The following is an 8,654-nucleotide window of genomic DNA, read 5'->3' on the forward strand; positions in this document are numbered from 1 at the left end:
CTTATTTTTCCATCACTACTGAGAGATAATTTTGCAGGGTAAATCAATCTGGCTTGGAGGTGGTTTTCTCTTCTGGCTGGAAATACTTCACTCCATGCTCTCCTTGACTTGTGGGTTTGTGTTGAGAAGTCTTCTGTGACTCCAAGGAGTTTTGCTTCATAGCTCATTTGTTTCTATTCTCTAACAGCTTTTAATATTCTCTTCTTATGATGAATTTCTGGAATTTTGATTATTATATGCATTGGATTGGTAATGTAAAGGATTTTCTGCAATACATAATATCCTCTAGGGTCCCCCATGTGAGTATAATACCATCTGTTGAAAGAAAATTCAACTATATTTTTTCCTCAAGTGTGTGTGTGTGTGTGTGTGTATGTATATATATATTTCATATAAGTCAAACCATGTGATAGGTGTAATTTTGCTTATATTAACATGGAAAGTATACTTTCCTATGGAAGGTAACTGTAGTGACACAGATTACCTTCCAAAATCATTGAGAAATTTACTGAGTTCAGTGGTCCTAATATTGTAATGTGTTCTTTAATCTAGTTCTTTCCCCATTGTCCATCACTACAGGGTCTTGTTCTTTTATTTGCCCCATAAGTTCAGAGTTGTGGGAAGTGGAGGCTTAGAGTAGTTACACTCTGGGGCCTTCTCTTCTTCTCAGATCCACTTAATTACTGTGTACAGCACCTACTGCCTAATCTCTGTGGACTGAGGGGACCCCCCCCATATAGGCAGTGTCACAGTGGTTCATATGTCAACCAAGTTGGTAACCCATGCAGTCATGACCAATAATTAATAGTAATCACTACCCTTGAGCTGGGATCAAAATACAGAAGCTTCCACCAGGCTCACTAGGTACCAGTTCTTGCCCCAGTTTCTGTTTTAGCAGGAAGAAGTTGAAAGTAGCACCTACAGGAATGCGTCCATCTTTCCCCACCTGGACTCTGGCCAGTATTCTCCCAAGTGTTCTCCACACAGTCCTGGATGTCCTTTCTGACCTCTTCCTCCTGTTCATGCTCATTTGAATCATTCTAACTGCTGACATTTCTGCCCACAGCTCCACCTTCCATGAGCCCATTAGTGTAAAAGGTGGTGGGCAAACAAAACCTTCCAACAAATTAGATAACAAAGTTTTTTTTACTTATGCCTGACTCCACTCCTAACAAGGGTTCTGCCATGGGAATTGATATCTTAGTTCACAGTATGCACTCTGACCCCAGAGTGTAACTGACCAAATATTCTTCCACCTTCACAACTGTGTCTGGGGACAAGTTTCTTTCCAGGATCATCACGTGCCTCTGGGGTTACATCTTTCTACTCTAGACTCCTCTGATTCATGCTCCATGTGAAAATAGAGTGATGGCCATACACACATACTTCACACCATGTTTATTTAGCTTCCTGCTAAAGGTATGTCTGTGGCTTGCCTTACTCCTATAATACATCCCACACACCATAGCCTGCATGCAGACACCCAGGTGCCCTCACCTATTCCATTCAAGAGCAATTGGGTTAACCACCTTTCCCCCAAACTATGTTTTCTCTGTGTTGAGGTCCCTATTCCTCAGCCTAAGGGGGCATCTCACTGGCCACTAAGGCCTTCTTCCTCATATCTGCCTCTCCTGCCTCTTATCACAGCTGCCAGGGCATCCACCTGCATCCATGCAGTGAAATCTCTTGAGGAGTCCTTCACTGGAAGACCCCAGATCACTGCAATTCTGCCACATCACAAGTGTCCATTGTCCCTCTCCACACAGTAAGAATGGGGGAAATATTGCACAGATAGATGAGATTTTTCTTCCTACTGCTTCAGGGAACCTCAAGAGAAAAAGCCAATATCTTCATTCCCGCCCCGCCCCCCGCCCCCCCAGTACCGGGAATCAAACTCATGACCTCGCGCTTGCCAGGCAAGCGCTGTGCTGCTGAGCTAAATCCCCAGTCCGCTGTCTTCACTGTTCTGTGAAGCTATTGCACACAGGTAGGACTGAGCACTGTTGAAAGGGAAGCATTTCCTCCATAGAGAACATTTCCATGGAGAAGGACTAGCCCTTGTGCTTTGCTTTGCCTGTCTTAGTGAGGTACATGCTCAGTTAAAGTGTGTAAGAAGTGTGATGGCAGTGACTCTGAGCTACCACCATCGCACATGGAATGTTGCTGAGGGCCTGAACAGAGGAGAGACTGTGTGGCTGCTGTTTCTGGGTGGCTGAATCTGCACCATTTGACACTGCATGAAGAAGTGCAGCTGTGAAGGGCTTTGTTACTGACCTAGGAAAGCTGAACACTGGACCGAGATAGGAGAGCCCAAGGCAAGAGGCAGTTTCAAGGCTCCTACCATATATGTGTAGGGAACCATGGTAGAGTGCGCACAGGACTTAGAGTGTCACGTGAGAGGGGTTGAGGCCTGAAGGAAGAAAGATGAGGGTGCAGGACCCATGAGGGTAAGGACCCTTGAGCCATCCCGTATCCTGTGTCCTTCTACCACACAGTTCCCTGGGGATCAAAAGGTGAATCACAAAGATGAAAGCTTCCTGTGCTGGCACTTGCCTGCTCCCGCACCTTGCTGTTGATGATTAAAAAGGATTCATGAGCCAACCAATGAGTGGCATCCAGATCTGCTGCCAAGAAGCAGGGCAAGCCCTAGACAGCCTCTTGTGAGAGTCACTTGGAAGCTGAAGGCTGAGGCTACTGTGCACATTCTTGGCTCTGTGGTATCAGGTAAGAGGACATGGGTGAAACTCAGGTCTCTCTGTCTGGGCCCAGTGATCCAAAGGGTCTTGGGGAATCTCAAAATTGGGCCATTTTGGTACTTGAACCTTTTCCCTTTTCAATATCCAATACCTTTATAATAGGACACTAGAGGTTTTGCTAAATCACCTGCTCGAGAGTGCAAGATTACTGTAATAGATAAACCCCAGGAAGGGACCCAAAGGCTAAGGACACAAGGTCTGGCTGCTACACAGGTCATCTCAGTGTACCAAGAGCTTCAGAGAGCCAGAAATTGGGTAATGCAGTTGTAGTGGAGGCGAACTTCAATACTTGCCTTTCATATAAGTTATTCTATTAAAGCCTCCAACAATTCAACCAAGCAGGATGTTTTTTCTCCCCTGTTCTACAGATGAACGTATGCAGGCTCAGGAAGATTAAGTGATATGTCAAAGGTCACATAGCTAGAAATGGTAGGAAAAATGGGAAGAGTCAGTGTTCCAGTACCACATTTCTGACCCTCACCTTCTAGTAGTAGTCCGCTGATTCCTTTGGGCTGACATCAGAAGGACACACACTGAGCAAGGTATACATGGTGCTGGGGTGACCAGGAGTGCTGGGGTACTCACATGGATTCTACTCTCTTCTACAGGGCTAGAAGGAAGTCATGCAGGCAGGTTTGGCCGTGTCCCAAGGACTGCGAAATTTTAGACAGAGAAGCAGCAACATGGCCACTTATCACATCCGCATATACCAGGAGGGTGACCGAAAACCAGTGCTGGACTTGTTCTCCAGAGGGATGGCTGAGCATGTCCCTGCCACCTTCCGCCACATGCTGATGCTGCCTGGAATCCTACTGCTTGAGCTGGGGGTGCCCCTCTCCCTGCTCCTGTTCTCTGGCTCTTGGCTCTTGGCTGTCATGTCCAGCGTCACTCTGCTCCTCTTCTTGTGGTTCCTTGCCAGATACACCTGGCAGCAGTATGTGGTCACATGTTTGCGCACTGACCTGGCTGACATCACCAAGTCCTACCTGAGTGCCTGTGACTCTTGTTTCTGGGTTGCTGAGTCTGGGGGGCAGGTGGTGGGCACTGTGTGTGCTCTGCCAGTGAAGAATCCACCACCGGGGAAGAAGCAATTGCAGCTGTTTCACCTCTCAGTGTCCATGGAGCACCGAGGAGAGGGGATAGCAAAAGCCTTGGTCAGGACTGTCCTCCAGTTTGCCCGGGACCAGGGCTATGGTGAAGTTGTACTTGGGACAAGTATGTTACAGCACAGTGCCCTGGCCCTCTACCAGGGCATGGGCTTCAAGAAGACAGGCTATTTTTTTGTGAATATACTCTGGAAGCTAACAGGTATTCCTATGTTTCATTTAATGTACCACCTGCCTTCTGCTCAGGATAGGGGCCTGTGATCTATTTGTTTTGTATTAATGGAAACCTGATTGTGTCTGCTGTAGTCATAAACAAACTATGACATTTCTATTATACACCATAAAATCTCATTGCCTGTACCAATCTGTCTGTGTCCAGCATGTTTGATGGTGGCATTCAGGCAGTGACAGGTCTTCTTCATTCTGTCTTTGTGGATTGCTCCCACTTCATTTTTCCAGTGGCATGATAATGTTGCTTTAAAACAACCACGTCACAATAAAAGACACACATTTTCTCAGGAGTTGTGGGCCAACAGTTTCTGCTGGGTTTGGCTGGTGCCTTGGTGGTCAGGATATCTGTACAAATGTTCTGAGTTGACTACTCTTTGGGGATCTGGGCTTCATTTCGTTTAACCCGTCTAGATGAGACAGGGTTCAAGGTTCCTGAAGAGCAGTCAGAACAACAGCAGAAAAGAGAAAAGTCTTCTCCAAATACTATCTTGAACACTGACTGTAGTCATAGGCAAGGGCTAGAGACTCAGTCCTGTGAAAAGATTTGGGCAGCAATGAGCTGCATCTTCTCTAGTCCCCAGTGGGTGCATAGAAGGAGGAAGGCAGATGGAGCTGCAGTAGAGGATGTTTTCACAAAGAGACCTGGATGTGTTTGAGCTACATACTGACTGGATCCAGTTGGATAGTCAGGGCAGGGCATTTTGCTCTGTACACACAGAGAGAGGATGTTGAGCGTGTGACTGTCTTAGATTGGTCACTGTTGGGATGCAGATTGGACCCCGCTCTGTCCCCAAAGGCTCCAGTACTCCAGAGTCATAGCTGCCTTCAACTTACCATGTCATCCTGGAAGCTTCAGTCCAAGGGTGAGTGGCACGTGGGTCTGTGCTGATTTTGTCAGATTATCCTTGTTTTCAGCTACTTGATCTCTAACACTAGGGTACCCATGGGGTTCTGGTGACTCTGCCTTGGTCCTCCAATCCCAGACTGACCTTCTGCAGAATCCGTGAGTCCAACATCCCTCAACCAAGTTCTTGTTACACACAAGCAATGCTGTGGATCTTCTCCCAGCTGCACATGTATCATCTTCTTACTTAAGGGTCAATTGGAGCAAACCCTGCAGAATCATGCAGCTCACCCTGACACAGCCCATTGCACCCTTTGCCCTTTTACCACGTACAGCCCCTTTTCTACATTCATAGCGAGATTCCAAATGCAACCGACTTTTAGTCTAGAACTAAATGCCTCAATCTTCCTCCCTCCTTGCTGGTGAGCTTGACCCTGTCCTTGATGGTACCCATAACTCCATCTGCCAACCCACTCACCTTCTTCAGGTTTGCCACCCTATGCTCCTCTGAGCTCAGTCATTCATGCATCTACCACACTTCCCTACCACTGCCCTTCATCGCAGGGGTCTTTTGTCCCTGAACTATCTTACTATCTTTTCCCTTAGCGATGGGGTCCTCACAATAACACAATAAGGTGGGAGAAGGAAGACATAGCGCTTCTTCTATTAGTTGCTGATACCAGTTCTTCTTGCCCAGAAAGGCCATTTCCTCAGAAGAAGTTCCCAGTGGGGTGAGGCTAGGTTGTGGCATGAAGAAGGCCAAATCCTCCCTGTGCTTTGGAAAGTTCATTCAGGACCAGTGAAATGGATTTGCTATCCTCACACACCTGGACAGGCCCTGCTGGGATCAGGAGCCAGAGAGCCAAAGAGGCCAAAGAAGGGCCAGGAAGGAAATTCTGTCACAGTGATGTTAATGGGAACATTCTGCACACTGAGGAAGGGTACCCGCACTGGTGGAATCTCCCACCTGCACCTGGGTCTCTGCTTTTCGAACCCAGATGCAGCCCGGCAGCCTGGCCTATCCAACCCCTGCACTCTCCCACCCTCTGCCACCTGCTGTGTTTCCCTCAGTTCTGTTGGAGGTCTTCAGGCACTTTCTTTCTGTTAATTGTGGTATTCACTTGAAAAAGAAAAGCCCGGCAGATCGGCTTAGGACAGCTCTGGGTGTGTCTGGATGACTGACTTACTGAAGACTGAAGAGTAACCCTGATTTTGGGAGGCACCACCAACAGGCTTGTAGTGGGACTGGAATAAAAAGGGAAATGAAAGGGAGTCTCACTTTTGCTTCTTGGGAGAAGCTGCAGTCTTTGCCATTGCCTTTTGACCTCTGCCTGCAGCTTTCGACCACAGACTTTTCAGACTCTCCCAGCATGCAGTCTTCAGCCTTCCAGCAGACTCTTAGGCCTCCTGATAAGGGCTTGAACAGGACTCTGCAGTGGCTCCAAGCCTTCTATTTCAACAGAATCCACCTGCTCTCCAGCTGGCAGGTAGCCCTGCTGTTCTTTTCCACACCTGACTCTGTGGGTGGCCCTTGTAAGCCTACCTTGTAAATGCTTATACAGTAGATCATAAATCTTTTGCTCTAATGACCCCTGATTGATACAGTACCCTAACCTGCAATTTTCACCCCCTTTGCTACCATTGTGGGTCCAGCAAGTGCAGTTTTTACAGAAAGGGCAATGAGAATGGGTTAGAAATATCACTTCTGAGCAGGAAGGAAGCCTCTCATTCACTTCCATTTGGTTATTGTTGCAGTTTAGTCCTTTGCAACTCAGTGTGATTCTCACACCAGATGTCCTGTTGCCTACACACCTTTTACAACAAGAGCAGCCACGAACCTTGTATTCAAAGACTAAATATTAACAAATACCAATCTTGGGCAGCATTTTCCTGCAAGCACCATGGCAGGCAGCTCCCAAGAGGAGAGATGGTTAGGAGTGTCCAGGGGAGGTTGGGTAGCAAGGGAAGGAAGGGTCTGCTACTCTGCTCCTCCCTGCTCATCCTCCAGGACCAGTTGTAAACCCTGTTGGAGGGGCTGTCACACTTCTTCCTGAAGGACCTGGAGGAGGACCCCAAAGCTGTGCAGGTGCGTATGCGTGTCTATGCCTGGGGGAAGGGCACGACTGGGTCACAGAGGAGGCCAAGGGCTACAGGAAGGTCAAGGAAACCTCACTAAGTGGCGCTGTCCATGAAAAGGAAGAAATTGTGCCTTGAGGCCTGAGGCAATATGTACAAATCAAAAGCAAGCTGTCCACACAGCTTGGGGGTCACCAGGGTTTGGGGAGATGAGGAAATAGGCGATGATGGCTGTGCAGGCACAAGCTTTCTCTGGGCCTGATGAAAACATTTGAGGACTTGGCAAAGTGGTGATAGTCAACCTTGTGAATATCACATATGCTGCAGGCCACATGGGGTTTCTACAAGCAGAGACCCCAGGGAAGGACAAAAGGGCTGGAGAATGAGGTCTTCAGGCACAAGTGCTCATGTGACAAGAAGCTCAGAAAGATGTACTGGGTAATAAGAAAAGATAAAGGTGTCAACAGGATTGGTTTCCTCTGAGGCTTCTCTTCCAATCTTGTACATGGCTAGCATCTCCCTGTATCTCTTCACATTTCATTTTCTTTATTCTGTCTTTGTCTGAATACTAGTCTCCTCTTCCTTTGGGGGGGGTGTGGTGCATGCAATGGAACCCCAGATCTTCCACATTCTATCACTGAGCTGTATCTTCCACCTCCTCCTCTTAAAAGGCTGGCAAGCATATCGAATTAAGGCTCATGCTACTGATCTCTTTTTAACTTGCTCAATCCTTTAAAGGCTCTATTTGAAAGGGCAATTTTTTCTTAGATACTGGGGCTTAAATGTCAATTTATGAATTATGGTAAATTCCAACCCAGCATATAGGAGCCCAACTCACTATTCTCTAGATCTAGCAGATGGACCACACCCTGGTATTTATATTTACATTTACCTTGAAAAAATATATGTATATAGTACTCTACCACTGAATTACACTTGCAGCCCTTCTCTGCTGTATCTCTCAGTACACACATACACACACATATATAAAATAGTTATAATTTATTGTTAAAAGAGATAGGCTTTTTCTGTGCACACCAAACTGGCCTGAAACACAGGAGCTCAAGCAATCCTCATGCCTCAGCCTCCCAAGTAGTTGGGACTACATGTGCCACTGTACTGAACTCTATATTTTTATATTTGAAGCTATGATTTTCATTTTTTGAATGGAGTTTTTTCTTTTGCAGAAAATATCACCATTCTTTGGCTGAGATATAGTTTTGTGGTAGAGCAGAAACCTAGCAAAAAGGAATCCTTGGATTAGATCCCGAGTAGTGCAAAAAAAATTTTTTTTGTTTTTTAAAACAATGCATTATCTTATATTTCTAATGTTATGAGTTTTTAAAGTTTATTCTGTACCTTGCACCAATTTTATTTTTCACATTTGCTTATTTATGTGTTGCTCATGTTGGAGGTGCTCCTGTTATACCTGGTAACCATATTTCTTTACCCATCCATCTGGCCATAAGACTGAGCCAAAAGACAGATAGAAATATTATTCTTACTGTGTTTGACTTGTAATGAGGTGGCTAGTCAGTTTGTTTGTTCTTTACTTCATCCTTGCAGAATATACTTAGAGTGTTTAAGCTGCCACAAACCTCAATCTATTACTGAAACTCATATGTCAGTAACTCCAGATCC

The 8,654-nt window shown here is 46.2% G+C and overlaps 1 protein-coding gene across 1 annotated transcript; it reads left to right on the forward strand.

Moving 5' to 3' along the window:
• Positions 1-2,655: 2,655 nt before the first annotated feature.
• Positions 2,656-4,371, forward strand: LOC102013519 (probable N-acetyltransferase CML1). The gene is made up of 2 exons (XM_005385553.1): positions 2,656-2,724; positions 3,365-4,371. The coding sequence occupies exon 2, from the start codon at positions 3,380-3,382 to the stop codon at positions 4,121-4,123; it is 744 nt and encodes a 247-aa protein (XP_005385610.1). The 5' UTR covers positions 2,656-2,724; positions 3,365-3,379; the 3' UTR covers positions 4,124-4,371.
• Positions 4,372-8,654: the final 4,283 nt, after the last annotated feature.

Source organism: Chinchilla lanigera, unplaced genomic scaffold (genome assembly GCF_000276665.1).
Source record: "Chinchilla lanigera isolate Chin_1 unplaced genomic scaffold, ChiLan1.0 scaffold00023, whole genome shotgun sequence".
Taxonomy (NCBI): Eukaryota; Metazoa; Chordata; class Mammalia; order Rodentia; family Chinchillidae; genus Chinchilla; species Chinchilla lanigera.

Excerpts from the sequence above, each read along its gene's own strand:
- LOC102013519 (XM_005385553.1), top strand. The coding sequence starts at position 3,380 with ATGCAGGCAGGTTTGGCCGTGTCCCAAGGACTGCGAAATTTTAGACAG.